This window comes from Podarcis melisellensis (genome assembly GCF_964234715.1).
Source record: "Podarcis melisellensis genome assembly, contig: HAP1_SCAFFOLD_154, whole genome shotgun sequence".
NCBI lineage: Eukaryota > Metazoa > Chordata > Lepidosauria > Squamata > Lacertidae > Podarcis > Podarcis melisellensis.
The window spans coordinates 5,253-26,176 of record NW_028113046.1 but is presented as its reverse complement, the minus strand read 5'-3'; the positions used below and the strand labels follow the sequence as shown (position 1 = coordinate 26,176).

General features: G+C 44.8%; 1 protein-coding gene across 1 annotated transcript in view; it reads left to right on the top strand.

Annotated features, from left to right (window-relative positions):
* Positions 1–20,590, top strand: part of LOC309362400 (uncharacterized protein) — a gene marked incomplete at its 3' end in the record, with an annotated part of 151,637 nt that extends 131,047 nt beyond the window's left edge. Inside the window, exon 4 of the mRNA XM_081931745.1 lies at positions 18,947–20,590. Coding sequence (XP_081787871.1) covers positions 19,036–20,590 — 1,555 coding nt within the window. The remainder of the gene's footprint in view (positions 1–18,946) is intronic.
* Positions 20,591–20,924: the final 334 nt, after the last annotated feature.

Genomic DNA, 20,924 nt, shown 5'->3' with positions numbered 1-20,924 from the left:
CAGGCGGGGCTCCCATTCCCGCCCCCGCTGCCCAGGGTCGCTCCTGCTGCCAGGATTTCGGGTGAGTGCAAAGCCAGCGGCGGGGAAGGAGGGAAGGGGCTTGGCAAGGGGTGGGGGGTCCAGGATGAGAAGCCCCGGGACGGGGAGAAGAAGAGAAGGGAGGCTGATTCTCTTAATGGGGCCTTGAAGGTGTGTGGGGGGGGTTTCTCTGTGGAAAGAGAGAATCTTCTTCCTGCCCGGATCTGGTGCAAAGGGAGTTGCAGAGAAGGAGGCGGGAAAGGGGAGAGGCTTGGGCATTGCTGGGCAGGCTCGCAATAAAATAATAATAAAACTAATAAATATAATAATAATACCAATTATTATTTTATGGATTTCTCCAGCCCCTCTGGGCGGCTTCCAACAAAATAAGAAACACCAAAAACATCCAAACATCCAAGTCTTCCGTTTTGTAGAGGAGATGGGGACATGGATTGCTGGATGGCAGAGGGAGAAAGAGGGAAAGATGGGGAGGAAAACAAAGGCAGGGGGGTCCTGGCAGGAAGAAGGAAGGGCTGAGGCCTCCTCCAAAGAGCTCTTTGTTCTTGAACTCCTTGCATAAAGTAGTGGGGGCGGGGCCGGATTGAGGTTTGATGAGGCCCTAAGCTACTGGAGGTAATGGGGCCCATATATGCCCAGCTGTACTTTGTCAACAACAAATTGTCGCTGTTTTTTGTGTTTTGCATGGTAATTTATGGACCTAATAGGTATCTAAAACCATTTGCACATAACAGAGTATGTGCATAATACAATTACGAAGTATATTAATAGTGAAATAATTATTAAGTTCTAACTTAAAATGATTGATAAACTGCATAGTTTGTCACATTCTATGTACATGAGGCTGAAGTAACATAATTTATCTTGAGACATTGTTGTTCCGAATTCATTTTTTATCTTCTTCAGCTGTGAAATGGATCTTTACAAATGGCAATTTGCAATCTTCATTCAAAGGAACATTCTCAGAATTGCTTCTACATTAGGGAATGCTGATTGGACATTGTTGTTGTTCTTTAGTCACTTAGTCGTGTCTGACTCTTTGTGACCCCATAGACCAGAGCACGCCAGGCACTCCGGTTTTCCACTGCCTCCTGCAGTCTGGTCAAACTCATGTTAGTAGCTTTGAGAGCACTGTCCAACCATCTCATCCTCTGCATATAAGTTAAATAAGCAAGGAGACAATATACAGCCTTGTCGTACTCCTTTCCCAATTTTGAGCCAATCAGTTGTTCCATATCCAGTTCTAACTGTTGCTTCTTGTCCCAAATAAAGATTTCTCAGGAGACAGATGAGGTGGTCAGGCACTCCCATTTCTTTAAGAACTTGCCATAGTTTGCTGTGGTCCACACAGTCAAAGGCTTTTGCGTAGTCAATGAAGCAGAAGTAGATGTTTTTCTGGAACTCTCTAGCTTTCTCCCTAATCCAGCGCATGTTTGCAATTTGGTCTGTGGTTCCTCTGCCCCTCCAAAATCCAGCTTGTACTTCTGGGAGTTTTTAGTCCGCATACTGCTTAAGCCTGCCTTGTAGAATTTTAAGCGTAACCTTGCTAGCGTGTGAAATGAGTGCAATTGTGCAGTAGTTGGAGCATTCTTTGGTGCTGCCCTTCTTTGGCATTGCGTTCTAGACTGATCTTCTCTAATGCTCTGGCCACTGCTGAGTTTTCCATACTTGCTGGCATATTGCGTGTAGCACCTTAACAATATCATCTTTTAAGATATTAAATAGTTCCACTGGAATGTCATCACTTCCACTGGCCTTGTTATTAGCAGTGCTTTCTAAGGCCCATTTGACTTCACTCTCCAGGATGTCTGGCTCTAGGTCAGCAACCACACTACCTGGAGTGTACGAGCCATCCATATCTTTCTGGAATAATTCCTCTGTGTATTCTTGCCACCTCTTCTTGATGTCTTCTGCTTCTGTTAGGTCCTTACGACTTTTGTCCTTTATTATGGTAATTTTTGCACAAAATGTTCCTTTCATATCCCCAATTTTCTTGAACAGATCTCCATTGCCATCCATTTTTGTACACTGATGCCCAGGATGTCAATATTTATTCTTGCCATATCATTTTTGACCACATCCAGCTTACCATGGTACATGGATCTTACATTCCAGGTTCCTATGCAAACTTTTTCTTTGCAGCACTGGACTTTCCTTTCACTTCCAGGCACATCCACAACTGAGCGACCTTTCGGCTTTGGCCCAGCTGCTTCATCAGCTCTGAATCTACTTGTACTTGTCCTTCGCTCTTCCTCAGTAGCATATTGGATGCCTTCTAACCTAGTGGTTCATCTTCCAGTGTCATAACTTTTATACGACCATGGAGTTTTCTCGGCAGAGATACTGGCGTGGCTTGCTGGTTCCTGCTCCAGGTGGATCACGTTTAGCCAAAATTCTCCACTTTGACCTGTCTGTCTTGGGTGGTCATGCATGACATAGCTCATAGCGTCTCTGAGTTATTCAAGCCCCTTTGCCATGACAAGGCAGTGATCCATGAAGGACATGGTCATTAAATATTACTTGGTACAGATCCTGATGTGTCAGATTATCATATTCATGGCTTTGACTTTTTAATGTATGGATGAAAATGGTTGAGTTCTCCAACAAGGTTCATGTCCACATTTTCAGGATATGTTTGGCTTAAAGCATTAACTTCTTCACGAATCTCTTCTTTTGCAGCATCTAATTTTGTTAAGAATGAAATAATAATAATAAAAAAATTAAAAATACATAAAATCGTCAATCATTAAAAACTTCCCTAAACAGAGCTGCCTTCAGTTGTCTTCTAAATGTCAGATAGTGGGTGCCACCAGTGAGAAGGCCTGGTTCCTTGTTATCTTGCTTCTCGCCAGAAGGCCCTCAACGCTGGACCTCAGTTTCTGGGCTGAACGATGGGGTTGGAGACGCTCCTTCAGGTATACTAGACAGAGGTCGTTTAGGGCTTTTAAGATCAGCACCAACATTTTGAATTCTGCTCAGAAAAATACTGGGAGCCAACGTGGATCTTTCAAGACCAGTGTTCTGTGATCTCGGTGGCTGCTCCCAGTCACCAGTCTTTTTTGCAGCATCATTGTATACTGATGCCCTTTCTGCCAGATTTAGAATCATAGAATAGAATAATAGAATCATAGAGTTGGAAGAGACCACAAGGGCCATCGAGTCCAACCCCCTGCCACGCAGGAAACACCATCAGAGCACTCCTGACATATGGTTGTCAAGCCTCTGCTTAAAAACCTCCAAAGAAGGAGACTCCACCACACTCCTTGGCAGCAAATTCCACTGTCGGACAGCTCTTACTGTCAGGAAGTTCTTCCTAATGTTTAGGTGGAATCTTCTTTCTTGCAGTTTGGATCCATTGCTCCGTGTCCGCTTCTCTGGAGCAGCAGAAAACAACCTTTCTCCCTCCTCTATGTGACATCCTTTTATATATTTGAACATGGCTATCATATCACCCCTTAACCTCCTCTTCTCCAGGCTAAACATGCCCAGCTCCCTTAGCCGTTCCTCATAAGGCATCGTTTGCAGGCCTTTGACCATTTTGGTTGCCCTCCTCTGGACACGTTCCAGTTTGTCAGTGTCCTTCTTGAACTGTGGTGCCCAGAACTGGACACAGTACTCCAGGTGAGGTCTGACCAGAGCAGAATACAGTGGCACTATTACTTCCCTTGATCTAGATGCAATACTCCTATTGATGCAGCCCAGAATTGCATTGGCTTTTTTAGCTGCCGCGTCACACTGTTGGCTCATGTCAAGTTTGTGGTCAACCAAGACTCCTAGCCTTTTCACATGTACTGCTCTCAAGCCAGGTGTCACCCATCTTGTATTTGTGCCTCTCATTTTTTTTGCCCAAGTGCAATACTTTACATTTCTCCCTGTTAAAATTCATCTTGTTTGTTTTGACCCAGTTCTCTAATCTGTCAAGGTCGTTTTGAAGTGTGATCCTGTCCTCTGGGGTGTTAGCCACCCCTCCCAGTTTGGTGTCATCTGCAAATTTGATCAGGATGCCCTTGAGTCCATCACCCAAGTCGTTGATAATGATGTTGAATAAGACGGGGCCCAAGACAGAACCCTGTGGCACCCCACTAGTCACTCTTCTCCAGGATGAAGAGGAACCATTGATGAGCACCCTTTGGGTTCGGTCAGGCAGCCAATTACAAATCCACTGAGTGGTAGCATAGTCAAGTCCGCATTTTACCAGCTTCTTTACAAGAATATCATGGGGCACCTTGTCAAATGCCTTGCTGAAATCAAGGTAGGCTACATCCACTGCGTTCCCTTCATCTACCAGGCTTGTGATTCTGTCAAAAAACGAGATCAGGTTAGTCTGACATGACTTATTTTTCAGAAATCCATGCTGACTATTGGTGATCACAACATTCCTTTCTAGGTGCTCACAGACTGTTTGCTTAATGATCTGCTCCAGAATCTTCCCTGGTATTGATGTCAGACTGACTGGGCGGTAATTATTTGGGTCCTCTCTTTTCCCCTTTTTGAAAATAGGGACAACATTTGCCCTCCTCCAGTCTGCCGGGACTTCGCCTGTTCTCCAGGAATTCTCAAAGATGACTGCCAGTGGTTCTGAGATCACATCTGCCAGTTCTTTTAATACTCTGGGATGCAGTTCATCTGGCCCTGGAGACTTGAATACATCTAAACTAGCCAAGTATTCTTGTACTATCTCCTTAGTTATTCTGGGCTGTGTTTCCTCTGCTGAATCATTTGCTCCAAATTCTTCAGGTCGGGCATTGTTTTCTTTATTGGAGAAGACTGAGGCAAAGAAGGCATTGAGGAGTTCAGCCCTTTCTGTGTCCCCTGTTTGCATTTCACCATCTTCTCCTCTGAGTGACCCCACAGTTTCTTTCTTCTTCCTTTTGCTACGAACATACCCATAAAAGCCTTTTTTGTTGCTTTTAACCTCTCTAGCAAGCCTGAGTTCATTCTGTGCTTTAGCTTTTCTGACTTTGTGTCTACACGTGCTGGCTATTTGTTTGAATTCCTCTTTGGTGGTTTCCCCCCTTTTCCATTTTTTGTACACATCCTTTTTTAATCTTAACTCAGTTAAAAGTTCTTTAGATAGCCACCCTGGCTTCTTTAGGCACCTTCTATGTTTCCGTCTCATTGGTATTGCCTGACGTTGTGCTTTTACTATCTCCCTCTTATCAAACTCCCAGCCATCATGAACTCCCTTTCCTTTTAGTATTACTGTCCATGGGATCTCACCCAGCACTTCCCTAAGTTTTATGAAGTCTGCTTTCTTAAAGTCAAGAAATTGAGTCCTAGTATGCTTGTCTGCTCCTTTCCGCTGTATAGTAAACTTCAGAAAAGCATGATCACTCGCGCCTAATGATCCCTCCACTACTACCCCACTAACCAGGTCATCAACATAGGTTAGGACCAGATCTAAAATGGCTGTTCCTCTTGTTGCTTCTCCCACTTTCTGGACAATGAAGTTGTCTGCAAGGCCAGTGAGGAATCTGTTTGACCTTATGCTCTTGGCTGAGTTTGACATCCAGCAAATATCCGGGTAATTGAAGTCCCCCATTACTACTATCTCCCTTCCTTTTGCATGCTTGGCCATCTGTTCCAGGAAGGCATCATCTATGTCCCCCATTTGGCTTGGGGATCTATAGTAAACTCCCACAATGAGGTCCCTGTTATTCTTCTCTCCCTTAATTTTGACCCAAATGCTCTCACTTTGGCTTTGAGGTTCTAAATCTTGGATCTCTTCACAGGTATACACATCCCTGACATATAACACCACCACTCCTCCTTTCTTGTCTGGCCTGTTTCTCTGAAATAGATTGTATCCCTCCATTATTACATTCCAGTCGTGGGACTTATCCCACCAGGTTTCAGTGATGCCTATTATGTCATATTTAGTTTGCTGTAGCAAGAGCTCAAGCTCATCTTGTTTATTACCCATGCTTTGCGCATTAGTGTACAGACATTGAAGTCCATTAATCATTCCCCTGTGTCTCTTATTTAAGGATTTTTTCCTCCCACCACTAGGTCTGTGTGCTGTTTGCTGCATTTGGTCTATGGCATTTGGATGATCATCTTCATCAATTGATAGACTCCTACCTTCAGGAGCACTTTCTCCCTCCCCCATGTTAGTTTAAAGCCCTCCTGATGAGGTTTCTGAGATTTTTGGCAAAAACATTCTTCCCAACCATTGTGAGGTGCAGCCCATCGCTTGCCAGAAGTCCATCTTCAAGAAACTGCAGTCCGTGATCTAAGAATCCAAACCGTTCCTGTTTACACCATTTGCGAAGCCAGCTGTTCACTTCCACTATTTTCCCCTCTCTCCCTTAGCCACATTGTTCAACTGGGAGGACAGATGAGATGACAATTTGTGCATTTAATTGCTTCAATTTCCTGCCCAGAGCCTCATAGTCTCTTTTGATCTTCTGGAGGCTATTGCTTGCAGTGTCATTGGTTCCCACATGAACCAAGAGGAAGGGGGTATTTGTCAGTGGGTTTTATTATTCCTTGCAGTCGTTCAGTTACATCTTGGATCTTAGCCCCGGGGAGACAACACACTTCCCGAGACATCTTGTCAGGCCCACAGATCACTGCTTCTGTTCCCCTCAGTAGGGAATCCCCTATCACCACTACACGCCTCCTCTTAGGTTTGGTCGGGGTTCTTCCGTGAGCTGTCCATTCCAAGGTTGCCTGCACATTCCCTGAGGACTGACTGCTGCTCGTCTTCATATACCTGATCGACTGTAATGAGGGAGAGATCCTCAAATGGAGTCTGCTCTTCGTCTTCCATGCTAGGGGAGAGGACCTCAAAGCGATTGTGTATTTCTAAACAATCAGAGCGAACCCTGGGCCTCCTACTTCTTTGCGTCACGTTTCTCCATATATCTGGCTCCTGTGTTGGTGAACTAGCCTCCTCCTCGGCGGAGACGGTGTGCTCTGTTGCTTCCAAGAAGAGCTCCAGCTCTCTAATTCTTTGGAGCATAGCCACCACACGCCACACGTTCCTCCAGTTGCTGGACTTTGTCTTTGCTGGACTTTGTCTTTTAAGAGGGCAATCAACATGCGATTGCTGCAGGTAAAGCTGCCTGCAACCTTTGGCAAGATGGCAAACATTGTGCAGGAACCATTAGTCTCTTGCCTGCGCGCGTGGCGGGTGTGGCAGCTTCGGGTGGGCTGCGCGCCTTCGCCGGTATTTGCAGGCCAGCAGCTGCGGATGAGTTGTGCCTCTGTGTGCAACAAAGAGGAGAAGAGAAGTTCTCCTTTAGAAGGCAGAACAGGCAAGAGCTGTCAGTATCACCTCATAACTCTCGTGTGGGGTGAAAGTATGTTAAATGGGAGATAAAGACGGGGCTTGCAAAGTGTGCTGTTGGGAGGAAGCGCAGCTGCTTTGTGTAGATGCAGAGGAGGCGGCTGCTTCCGAATTAAGCCTCCTAATTAAGCGGGGTCCCTCCCTGCCTCCCAGGCGGGGGCTCCTATTCCTGCCCCCGCTGCGGGATTTCAGGTGAGTGCAAACCAGTGGTGGAGAAGGAGGGGAGGGGCTTTGCAAGGGGGTGAAGTTCCAGGATGGGAAGCCCCAGAGGCGGCCTGCACAAGTTCTGGATGGGGGAAGAGGAAGGAGGAAAGGGAGTTCTTTTTTTTAATGGGGGCTTTGAAGGGGGAGTAGGGGGGTTACGCTGTGGAAAGAGAGAGGCTTCTTCCTGCACGGATGTGGTGCAAAGGGAGTTGCATGGAAGGAGGGGAGAAAGGGGAGAGGGTTGGGTATTGCTGGCCAGGCTCATGATGATGATAATAATAATACAGTGGTGCCTCGCAAGACAAAATTAATTCGTTCCGCAAGTTTTTTCGTCTTGCGAGTTTTTCGTCTTGCGAAGCACGGTTTCCCATAGGAATGCATTGAAAATCAATGAATGCGTTCCTAGGGAGACCGCCTTCAGACCTCTTCTGAAGGCTGGTGGGGGGGGGAGGACTTTTCTCCCCACCGCCAGGCTTCAGAACAGCCTTCTGAAGGCTGGCGGTGGGAAGAAAAGCCCTTCTCCCGCCGCCAGCCTTCAGAAGAGTTCCTGCAGGGCTGCCTAGGCTGCGAATAGCAGCCTGCTGCCCGGTGCGAGGGACGCTCTGAAGCAGAGCGCCCCTCGGGCGGGGCAGACATCTGCAGCTTGGGGAGCCCTGCCGGACTTCCCCACAGGGCTCTCCAAGCTGCGGATAGCAGCCTGCTGCCCCGCACGAGGGGCACTCTTAAGCAGAGCGCCCCTCGGGCGGGGCAGACATCTGCAGCTTGGGGAGCCCTGCCGGACTTCCCCACAGGGCTTTCCAAGCTGCGGGTAGCAGCCTGCTGCCCCGCACGAGGGGCGCTCTTAAGCAGAGCGCCCCTTCGCGCGCGGCAGACATTCACAGCTTGAGGAGCCCTGCGGGGAACTCTTCTGAAGACTGGAGGCGGGAGAAGGGCTTTTCTTCCCACCGCCAGCCTTCAGAACAGCCTTCTGAATGTTGGCGGTGGGGAGGAAAAGCCCTCCTCCCACCGCAAGCTGTGCGCCTTCTCCTCTGTTCCCGGACCTCCTCCCACCGCAAGCCTTCAGGACAGGTCCGGGAACAGAGGGGAAAGTGCGCAGCTTCTCCTCTCTTCCCGGGGCTTGCGGTGGGAGGAGGGTTCCCCGCTGTCCCGGAGATTTCCCTATGGGCTTTCGTCTTGCGAAGCAAGCCCATAGGGAAATTCGTCTTGCGAAGCCGCTAAAAAATCGGAAAACCCTTTCGTCTTGCGGGTTTTTCATTTAGCGAGGCATTCGTTTTGCGGGGCACCACTGTAATAATAATAATAATACCCTGCTCATTGTTTCCCCAGCCAGTCTGGGCGGCTTCCAACAAAATAAAAAACACCCAAAACAACCAAACATTGAAGTCTTTTGTACAAATGGCCTTCGATTTTAAAGAAATGCCCTCTTTAAGAAATCACGTGTTGTAAATATGTATGTTGTCCTCGAGGTGCAAACACACATAGCATGAGCAAGCAAGCAGTGCTCCGAAGTGCTTCTCTTGTGAACTTGCCATCTAAGTTGTTTACTAATGGCAAAGGCTCCTGTTTCCCAAAAGGACAGGCGGGGGAGGTCTCTCCCCCACTTTTAACGCACCCACTCCCACCGCATGGAAGGTAGAGGTCTTGTTCATTCACAACATCAGTAAAACTTGTGTGTATCTGAAGTGAACCAGGCGCTGGAGCTCCTTCCCCTCTCACTGGGCTGCTGCAGGAAAAGGCAGCGGAGGAGGAGGAAACAGATGGGTTTGAAGGCTCTTTCTGCCCCTCTCTCCTGAGCAGAGGGTGTTTGCAGGGCAGGAGGACAGAGGAGGCAGCAGTGGGTGGATCCACCGCCTCTCCCAGGGGGTCCAGATGCAAGCAGGGGGCTTCCTTCTTCTCCATGTATTCAGAGCAGTCCTTTGCAAATTACTGAATGAATGAATAAATTTATTACGGTCATAGACCAGAAAAAACATAAAAAACAACAATAGTTTACAAAGGGAATAATGGTGTCAATTAAAAATTGTAAAATTATACATAAAAGCAATACACATATGCACACACACCCACACACACACACATATATACACATATATGCACTACAGTATATGTATAGACTTAAAAAAAGGGGGGGCTTGTCCAGGGGTCAAGTCTTTTACTTTTTTACAGCTAATGCCCTCCGCTTGATCGCAGCTGCAGAAAATTTGGCCACTTTCAGTGTTACTTCTGGGTTTTTATCTCCTAGTAGGATTTTCAGCCGCTGAGATTCAGATCGACCTGGAAATTTCTGAACGATAGGGGAGATAAACAGTGACCTAATATCCCCGTAAAGGTCGCAGTGTAACAACACATGTGAAGCCGTTTCCACCTCTTTCAGACCACATGGGCAAACTCGTTCAGCATAGGGTGTGCCCTCGTATCTGCCCTTTAGTAAGGCAGATGGCAGTACATCAAATCTGGTAAGGGTAAACGCCCGCCTGTATTTTGCGATTTGTAGATCCAGCAAATATGGTGTTAGATTAAACCCTTTTCCATAATCTTGGATAGCTGGATATTTATCTATCTTGCTCATATGGTCCTGAAGCTCTATATCTCCTATTCGCTGGCTCACCATCCTTTTAGCCTTTTCAAAACCTGAGGCTATAAGTTCTTGTGGGGAAAGCCCCAGGCCCTTCAATTTTTCATAAAGCGACAATCTCCATTTAGACTGGAACGGGTCTAGTAGAGTCAATGGAGCCACTCCCACTGGGAAAAATATGAGTTTTAGCCAGAAGTGAATCTTCAGGATCCATATCCTGGCATTAATAGGGAGTTGACCTACCTCCAGCCTGATGGCTGTGTTGGAGACACAGGTAGGTAACCCTAGTAGGGAGCGGTAAAATTTAGTTTGTACAGATTCCAGGGACTTGAGTTTTTGACAATTAAATATCTGGGTGCCATACATCAATTGTGGAAGTGTTTTTGCAACAAAGACCTGGGAGGCAGCAGGAACATATTGACCTCCTTTTCTGTAAAAGAATCTTATGATAGCTCTGGAAGATCTTTGCGCATTTACAATGGAATTCTTAATCTGATGGCACCAAGATCCCTTCTCATCAAAAATTATTCCAAGATATCTAAAAGATGTTACTTGCTCAATAGGTTGGTTATTAATTTTCCATTTATGTCGGAGTTTTCTCTTGGAGAACACCATAATTTTTGATTTAGTGTAATTTATTATTAGGTGTTCAGCTTCGCAATACTCTGTAAGAGCTCGTAAAAGTTTTCTTAGACCCACACAAGAGAAGGAAATAAGTGCCGCATCATCTGCGTACAAAAGGACTGGGATTGGTATATTATTTAGGTTTGGGGGATGAGTACTTGCTTCCTCCATCTTTCCGACTAAGGAGTTTATATAGAAGTTAAATAGAATAGGGGCAAGAACACAGCCTTGCTTGACACCATGGAAACTTTGGATTTCCTTTGATAGGTTCCCATAACGGTCGCATCTAACACGGATCCGAGTATTTTCATGTAGTCTACGGATAAGAAGCAAAAGACGTCTATCGATGTTTGTGGCATTTAATTTTTCCCAAAGTCTGTGCCGGGGTATCAAATCGAAAGCTGATTTGAAATCTATAAAGGCTACATAGAGGGAGCCTCCTTTCTTTGAGGTGTATTTCTCCACTAGATGTTGCAATACCAGTCCTTGGTCTAGAGTTGATCTATGTGCCCTGAAACCAGCCTGGGCTTCCTTTAGGATGTGCTCCTGTTCCAGCCAGTCCACAAACTTTTCACGTAAGTGAGTTGCATAAAGTTTGCTAATGATGCTTAAGAGACTGATTGGTCTGTAATTGGCTGGATCAAGTTTACAGCCTTTCTTGAATATGGGAACGATGATTGCCAATCCCCAGTCCTCTGGTATTATTGCTGTTTGATCTATGCTGGTGAATAGGGTGGCAAGGACTGGGGCCCACCAGTCAATATTGGCTTTGAGAAGTTCAGGAGAGATATTATCTGCTCCCGGGGCTTTTCTGTGTTTGAGTGCCTGAATAAGCCTCCTGATCTCCGCAACCGACACCGGAGGCCACTCATCACCTGCCGCACACTGTATTAGTGGCTGTGTCAAAGGCAGAGCTGAATATGAAGATTGGAAAAATGCCTCCCAAGTCCCTGCAGGTATAGTATACTCCACTTCTGAGGAGGTAGATCGCACTCCATTTGCTACCAGTCTCCAGAAGGTGGCCGAATCTCTCTCTCTGGATGCATCTATTAGGCATTTCCATTCTCTTTTCTGTGCCAGGAGTTTTTTGTTTTTGATCAAGATTTTATAATTTTGTTTATCTTCAAACCAGACCGTGGGGAGTTGGGGTAAATTGGCAGATCTATAATTCTTGTATTTTTTCAGTAAGTTTAGCTTCATGTCCTGACATTCTTGATCAAACCAGGGTTTGGAGTTTTTATATACTGAGGATTGCCTACTTGACCTGTTCCTTTTTTCCTTCAGGGAATCTTGAAGGAGTGAAATTAACTCCTGAAATAAATTTATCTTTAATTCATGGCTTGAGGAACTTATAAGGTTTTCTCTCTTAGTGAGGAATTCCTTTGAGCATAGCCTACTTGAAATTTCCTTATGCAGTTCATCTGTCCATCTGATACGAGAATATCTGAGCTCCAAAGCTGTAGGGCTCGAATGTTCGATTTTCTCAGCGCAGGATAAATCCTTTCCCGCAGCTACGAGTGCACTTAATGGCAGATGGTCACTGTCTAAGCGCTCCTCCACTTTGCATTCCAGAACTTTGTTTTGAAGATCATACGACACGATTATATAATCAATTGTGGAGGCGCCATTGTTAGATATAAATGTGAATTCTCCGACCTTCTCCCCCTCTGTACGGCCATTTAGTATAACCAAGTCCAACTTGTTGACCAAGTGTAATAGGCATAAGCCGGCATAATTGCAGCCTTTATCCTTTGAGATTCTAGCTGGTATTGAGTGGGCTTCCTCTATAATGGGGGCTGTTTCATGGAAATGGGCATACAAAGCCTCATCAGATTGTCCAGTTCTGGCATTTAGGTCGCCTGCCACCACTACAGAGGCATCAGGAAATTGATTTGATAGTTTGTCAAGATACTGTTCTAACTGAGCCCAAGTATTTCTTATCAGTCTTTTCTCTCTTTGTGGGGGTAGGTATACGTTAATCAGCAGCAAGCTGTGGGTCCTCCACTGTACTTGCACAGCTGTGGCCAGATGGTCTAGTGGGTCTAGTTTTTTAAATATGGCCCTTAGCCTTGTTGAGATTAAAGTAACTAACCCACCTTTAACTCGCCCCCCTCTAGTACTTAAAAGACCTGGGAGGGAGAACGCAGAAAAGCCATTTAACTCCACTTCACTTGTGCTCCAGGTCTCCTGGAGAAACACAATGTCATGTCTCTGGATATATTTAGCAAAGGATTGGTCAGAAACCCTCTTTTGCCAACCTGCAATATTCCAAGTTAGCAAGGCAAGGTTGCACGTTGTCTTGCCAAAAGTTGATCTTAGTCAATTTGCCTTTGAAAGATTTTTAGGGCCTATCTTTTTATCTATTGGTTGAATTTCGTTCATTTTGGCAATGTCCATAGATGTATTATCGCCCAGGTACTCAATGGAATCAATTGAAGGGTGCAGCGTGCTAACATTAGTGATCAGTACTCCTTTTTTTGGCGAATCTACCTTGAGGTGTTCTATTTGACTGATACCAAGTTCATCCTCATCCAGGTATCTCATGCTGGTCCAAGAGCGCGTTGTGGTTGTCATAGGGATGGTTTCCTTCTTAGATGGTAGATTGTTGCTGTCCCTTACGCACTGTGTTAGATCTGTTGCTGTCAGGTTTATCTCTGCAGCTGCAGAGGTATTATAAAGGTAGTCTTTCATGGTTGCCATAGGGATGGTTTCCTTCTTAGATGGTAGTTTATCCCTTGCGCACTGTGTTAGATCTGTTGTTAACAGGTTTATCTCTGCAGTTGCAGAGGTATTATAAGAGTAATCTTTCATGGGGTCTGTCTTGGCTTTTTCAGAGAGGTTCTCTTTCTTTAATTGGTCCGTTGCCGGTTCTTTCTCTCTTACTTTTTCCTGAGCATTCATCTCTGTTAGCTTATTTCTAAGGGTCTCCAATCTTCTCAAGATCTCAGATTGGGCAAGGAAAGGCAACAATCCAAACTGATTTATTAATGCCTTTTCTTCTGGATAGAAGTTATCCGTCCCCTCATTAGGCAGTCTCATCTCCTGTCTTAGTTTCAAGGACCCTTGCTCAGTATGTTCCAGTTTGTCTTTTGAGTGTCCTCTCTCCTCCTTTGGTTTACAAGTAAATCTTATCTCAGCTGTCGTAAAATCATCAGGAAACAAATTCAAACATGTGCTGTTTTCAAAATATCTTGTTACCGTTATCCTTTTCTTTAACAGCAAATGTCTTGATCTATATATATATTTAGCCAAGTTTTGATCTTTGAAGGAGGCAATCACTCGCAGAGAGTATCCATTGTAGAATATGAAATCTACTGAGGTAATGTCATTTAATTTTATTTTTCCTGGCAGCATATCATCTAAAGTATTCACAAAATGCACCGAGCGTTCTTCCTGTGTAAGGAAGCCCTTTGGCTTCGGGTAGTTTAGAAAAGCTAGCTTCCTATCTGCCAGTATCAGTTTCCATCCTTTATCCTGGGACAGATCTTGCCCTGCTACTGGCTCATCTTGAGATCTGCCATAATCAATGGTATGGGATGAGTCTTCTTTAATATTTATGGATCCTTGAGGTTTCAGCATAGAGCACCCGGGTAGTGATTCCGTTTCCTCACTTGTTTTGTTAGGCAGCAATGGTGTTTCTTTCAAAGACTTCAGCTGGATCTTTTTTTCTGGATCCACACTGTTGTTCTCTCTGCTGCCATGTATAGCAGGTTTGTTAGAGTTTATTTTTGATTTTGTTGGGATCAGCTTATATAGTCTTTTCCAACATACTTTACATGCACGTCGGTTTATAACAGATTTCCTTGCAGTTTTTATGTTCTTACTTTTCTTTTTAGTTTCAGCTTTCTTCTTATGGGATCTCTTACTGATGCCTCGCTTCTTTTGATTTACTTCGATAGGAAATTCGGTTTTGGGGACAGAGACATACAACCCTATGTCCTTTCCTTGGTGTAAATGATTTTCCGCTGATGATCCTTGTGTGCACTTGCTGGTTGCTGGTTGCTTTGTATATTCTGGCTCTTGAGGGGTGGTTGGTGGATCAACACCATGAAATTCTGAGCCTTTAGCTTGGAGGGGATAATTTTCCACTAGTGTCAGGAGCAGCCCATTTGTTATTGTTAAATATTTTTTCATAGCTGCCAGATCCAGATTTATAGAGAGCAGCCAGTCCTGAGGATAGCAGTCATTGTTTTCCGTCTGGGAGCCCATAGATGAAGTCTGGGATTTCTGGGAGTTTCGGGTTTCTTCCTGTAACTCTGAAGATAATATCTCAGCCAAGACTATTTCATGGGCCAGGCTCATTGTATTTCTATATTGGTTGTTATTCTCCGAGTCCTGTATTCCTCTAGAGAAGGTTGAGTGATCTTGAGCAGCAGAGGGAAAAAGAAGGGCCTCATCCTGCTTCAACTCAACCATCTCAGCCATCTTTTGCTCATTTCCATTTCCATTCTCGTTGTCCCTTGTATGTGAAAAGTATTGCGTGATTTTACTCTGTTTCTCATAACACTCCTGGAACAATGGGCTTGTCACTATCCCCAGGTCCCTACGTTTCTTTCTAGTAAGTACCATTTGTAAATCTTTGTTACCAATCAGGGGTTATTCTTCCTATTTCAAAAACTATGTCTCTTAGGAAGTCGGAAACTCCACCCAGCTGTAGACTAAGGTCCAAATTGAGGCAAGATTTGGGATAGCTGTTTGTAATTTGATAGCTTATAGTTCAGAGCATAACACGGAGTTGGCAATAAATCAGCTGTCACCCGTTTTCCTTATTGTCGGTCAGATTTGAGGAGAGTGGCAGCGTGGGGAGTAAACCCTCCGGACATTAAGATAACAAGGTAACAAGAAGGGCTTTTTTTTTAAAAGCAACAAGCTAAAAGAACTATTAAAACTATTTAAAAACTCTGGAGGAGTTAAAATATATTATAAAAGGGGTTTCAAAGGTTGGCTCGGTGTCGAGCCTATTTAAAAAGCAAATTTAAGAACTTGCCTCAGATAACCTCCAGAACTCTGCAGCTAGTTCGGCGGCCATCTTTTCCCCCCTCTCTTTGCAAATTACTGTCTTTCTCCGTGTATAAGATGAGGTTTTTTTACCCAATTTTTAAAGTTAAAAAACGTGAGTCGTCTTATGCATGGAATATAGCAATTAAATATAGAAATAAATGCAGTGCTTGCTCTGGCAGTCGCAGCTCCTCGCAGCGGCGAGCCCTGGGGCCTCCCTAGTCTGCTTGCCTCCCCCCCACTCTGCCCACCCTACAGCTGGGAAGGAGGCTGTAGGCTGTTCGTTTTTGCCATGCAGCGTCTTTCTGTTGCTCAGCAAACTCTGTAAACTAAGGGGGAAGACCGCCTGCAAAACAGAGCTGCCGATCAAGGTATTTCTCCCCTTTCTGCCTTTCCTATGCCTTTCCCATGCAGTCACCACCTATCAGCTCCCTGATCGCCACCGGCAGCCTCCAATCACACTCCCGCTTGCTGCGAGAAGGGCAGCTGTCTATTGGCTGCCGCAGCGGCAGCCAGGAGGGCTAATGGCAGCGATCAGGCAGCTGCAACGCGAGTGGTTGTGAGCTGCGTTCTGGTGGGTGAGTGATTTTCGGCATTGCCCCCAAGTAATCCTCCCCAAAAGCTCAATCCCCCTAGTTTCTAAAGTTTGAGTACCCAAAAATGGGGGACGTCTTATACACGGAAGAATACGGTAAGTCTCGTGTTCCATGGGATCTACTCTCTGTTGTAAACCAGAAAATGGCTGGTGTTCCATGGGATCTACTCTCTGTTGTAAACCAGAAAATGGCTTATCTCCTGAGTTTACACCAATAAAACTCAGAAATGAGAGGAGTCCACCATTGTTTATTGCAAAGCAATAGGCTATAGTTGGATCGTTCCACAAAACTGCAACCCTGCCCAGTGGTTCAGGCAGTGGTATTTATATAATTTCAAACAAAACATTTCGATTTCAACCAATCATATACACCAGAGATGTCCAAGCACTGAACCGCAATTGACAGGTAGACCTCTGTGTTGTTTTGGGTCGATTATGAGACCTTTGAAGGCCCCGCCCCCTTTCCGCAAGAACTTCTGAACATGCTCCTGTTTCTGTTTTTGCTCAGCAGTTCCTTCTTTTAATGGTTATTGCCAAAAGAATCTAAATTTTTCTTGCATCCCCCGCCTCCTTAAAAAAGTCCCTTTGGAGTTTCACATTGATCATATTCATCATTACCTCATTTTATTTATAATACACATGTGCAATAAGCACTGGCAATTTCTGCTGATTTAGTTTTGATTCCCACAGCATTCTGTTACGTTGTGTTGATGTGCATGTTGGGAACCTGTGTTACATGAAGCCTTTTGCATCATGTAGCAACTCATGTTCCAGCTTTCAGCTGTATCTTTGTGATTCTCATATTAGCTGTATTTCTGCCCCAATTGGGAGGTGGAAACTTGCAAAATAATCAGTTTCATAAAGCACAGGCTACCATAACTTCTGTATTAGAAGCACACTCAAGGATTTACAGGGGTACACATTATCACATTTATTGTGGCCCTTTGGGCAATTGCCGCAAGGCCACTACTGCCCTTACCATGCCAGCCTTAGGAAGGGAGAAGGGACATGCAGACGGAAGGAATTGCCAAAGGTATTTGAAAATGGGTGGAGGCTCTTGGGAAGAGGGTGCCCAATAGGGGCTTCCACAGGGGCAGCAGAATGTCTTGGGCAGAATCCCTGCAGAAGCTCTGAGACTCCCTTGACTTCTTCCTTCCTCCCAGGAAGTTACAACATGCCCTCACTTCTGAGCTCCTAAAAAGGTGAACCTGCAAACCTGGTCAGGATGGACAGAGGAAGATGGACAGCTGAGCTGGTCAAGCTGTCTCCCGCATCCCTCCCTCCAACCTCTAAGCATCCCCTCCCAGGACCCTCAGAGAAATCTGGTGAGTTCCAGGGGAGAGGAGATGGGAACATGGATGGCTGGATGGTGGAGGGAGAAAGAGGAAAAGATGGAGAGGAGACCAAAGGCAGGGAGGTCCAGGCAGGAAAAGAAAGGGGTGAGGCCTTCTCCAAAGCAGCTCTTTGTTTTTGGAATCCCTTTCATAAAGGAGTGGCAGCAGATTTTCTTCCTCTATGCTTTTAAATCTCTGGTGTTATTTCCACTGCAGGATTAAGTGATGATAAAGATGTTGCACACCAATCCAGAAAAATGGGTGAAGGGGTCTTTCGGGACAAAGGACCTGTTATCATGATACACAATACCTGTGGCTGGAGGCTGTTCACATAGGATTGGGCATATGAAGACCAAGGGTGGCCAGTATTATAAGCAAATTGTGTGAACTTACAGACAGGGGTTGTGTGTGAGAGTGAGTGAGTGGGATAATAATTTATAGCGCCCCCTTAATTCTGTCCCTCCATAAGCTTACATGGAGATACAGTGGTGCAACCTTGGTACAAATTTCAAAATCAGTGCACAAAACCAACAAAGAGACTCACAGGTTTATAGTGGCACCAGCTTCCCTAATCAAGAGTCCCCTTTGTCAGATTGCAGCCCACAAAAGCTTAGGTCATAATACCTTTATGAGCCTTTTAGGGCTGCAAAAGATGAGTAAACAGAAGCACACGAGACAGTGACTGCCAGCAACTAGGATAGCTTGAAAAAAATGATTGGACTGATGCCTGTGCTCTGCCCTCGTGTTCTTAGGCAATAATGCTTCTTAATACTAGTTTCTGGAAAGCACAGGACTCTTGGGCTGAAATTTTGCTTGCTAGTTTCCCCCAGGCATCTGCTTGGCCACTGTGAGAACAGGATGCTGGACTAGGTGGGCCTTTGCCCAATGCAGCAGGCTCTGCTTAGGTTCTAATATATTGCAATATTTTTAGTTACATGTGGCATAAGAGCACTTCAGTTTTACATCTTACTCATAGGAAAGATTGCTATTGGAGCCTGAGATCTTTTTCTCAATTGAAAAAGAAAACGACAGAGATGTGTCTTATAAACCAGTTCCACCGTAGATCTCTACTATAAAATGATGGTGCTCTCTTAAGTGTGAATGGAGTGATCATGGGCTGCTTTTGCCATTAGCTCATCTTCATTCCTAAAATCTTGGAACATGGAGACAGTGAACAATGAAGAGGGAGTGAAAACGTGCACATAGGGATTGGCGTGTGTTCAGTTCCTTTCTTGTCTTTCTTAAAAGTCTAACAGGATCCTCTCTCCCCCCCCCGTACTCCCAAACAGGTGAGGAAGACGATGGTCAGAATTCTACGGAGCCATCTGTGAATTCATTAGGAAGAACAAAGAAAGAGTTTAAATGCAGGGAATGTTGAATGTGCTTTAGTCACTGTGGAAGAATGAGGATACACCAACAAACTCACACAGGGGAGAAACCATTTACATGTATTGAATGTGGAAAGAGCTTCAGTCAAAGTGGAAACCTTAGAGTACACCAACAAACTCACACAGGGGAGAAACCATTTAAATGCATTGAATGTGGAAAGAGCTTCAATCATAGTGGAAACCTTAGAAAACATCAACGAACTCACACAGGGGAGAAACCATTTAAATGCATTGAATGTGGAAAGAGCTTCAATCATAGTGGAAACCTTACAAGTCATCAACGAACTCACACAGGGGAGAAACCATTTAAATACATGGAATGTGGAAAGAGCTTCAGTGAAAGCGGAACACTTAGAATACATCAACGAACTCACACAGGTGAGAAACCATTTAAATGCATGGAGTGTGGTAACAGCTTCAATTGTATTAGAGCCCTTAGAAGACATCAACGAACTCACACAGGGGCGAAACCATTTAAATGCATTGAATGTGGAAAGAGCTTCAGTCGTAGTGGCAATCTTAGAATACATCAACATAGTCACACAGGGGAGAAACCATTTAAATGTATTGATTGTGGAAAGAGCTTCATTCATAGTGGAGCCCTTAGAATACATCAACGTAGTCACACAGGGGAGAAACCATTTCAATGCATTGAATGTGGAAAGAGCTTCAGTCATAGTGGAGCCCTTAGAATACATCAACGTAGTCACACAGGGGAGAAACCATTTCAATGCATTGAATGTGGAAAGAGCTTCAGTCAAAGTAGAATACTTAGAAGACATCAACGAACTCACACGGGGGAGAAACCATTTAAATGTATTGAATGTGGAAAGAGCTTTAGTCATACTGGATCCCTTAGAATACATGAACATAGTCACACAGGGGAGAAACCATTTCAATGCATTGAATGTGGAAAGAGCTTCAGTCGTAGTGGTGATCTTAGAATACATCAACGTAGTCACACAGGGGAGAAACCATTTCAATGCATTGAATGTGGAAAGAGCTTCAGTCGTAGTGGTGATCTTAGAATACATCAACATAGTCACACAGGGGAGAAACCATTTAAATGTATTGAATGTGGAAAGAGCTTTAGTCATACTGGAGCCCTTAGAATACACCAACGAACTCACACGGGGGAAAAACCATTTGAATGCATGGAGTGCGGAAAGAGCTTCAGTCAAAGTGGAACACTTAGAAGACATCAACGAACTCACACGGGGGAGAAACCATTCAAATGTATTGAATGTGGAAAGAGCTTCAGTCAAAGTGGAGGCTTTAGATGCCATCAACGAACTCACACAGGGGAGAAACCATTTAAATGCATTGAATGTGGAAAGAGCTTCAGTCATAGTGGAGCCCTTAGAATACATCAACATAGTCACACAGGGGAGAAACCATTTAAATGTATTGAATGTGGAAAGAGCTTTAGTCATACTGGAGCCCTTAGAATACATGAACATAGTCACACAGGGGAGAAACCATTTAAATGTATTGAATGTGGAAAGAGCTTTAGTCATACTGGAGCCCTTAGAATACATGAACATAGTCACACAGGGGAGAAACCATTTAAATGCATTGAATGTGGAAAGAGCTTCAGTCGTAGTGGAGACTTTAGACGCCATCAACGAACTCACACAGGGGAGAAACCATTTCAATGCATTGAATGTGGAAAGAGCTTCAGTCATAGTGGAGCCCTTAGAATACATCAACGTAATCACACAGGGGAGAAACCTTTTAAATGTATTGAATGTGGAATGAGCTTCAGTCGTATTAGAGCCTTTAGAATACATCAACGAACTCACACGGGGGAGAAACCATTCAAATGTATTGAATGTGGAAAGAGCTTCAGTCAAAGTGGAGACTTTAGACGCCATCAACG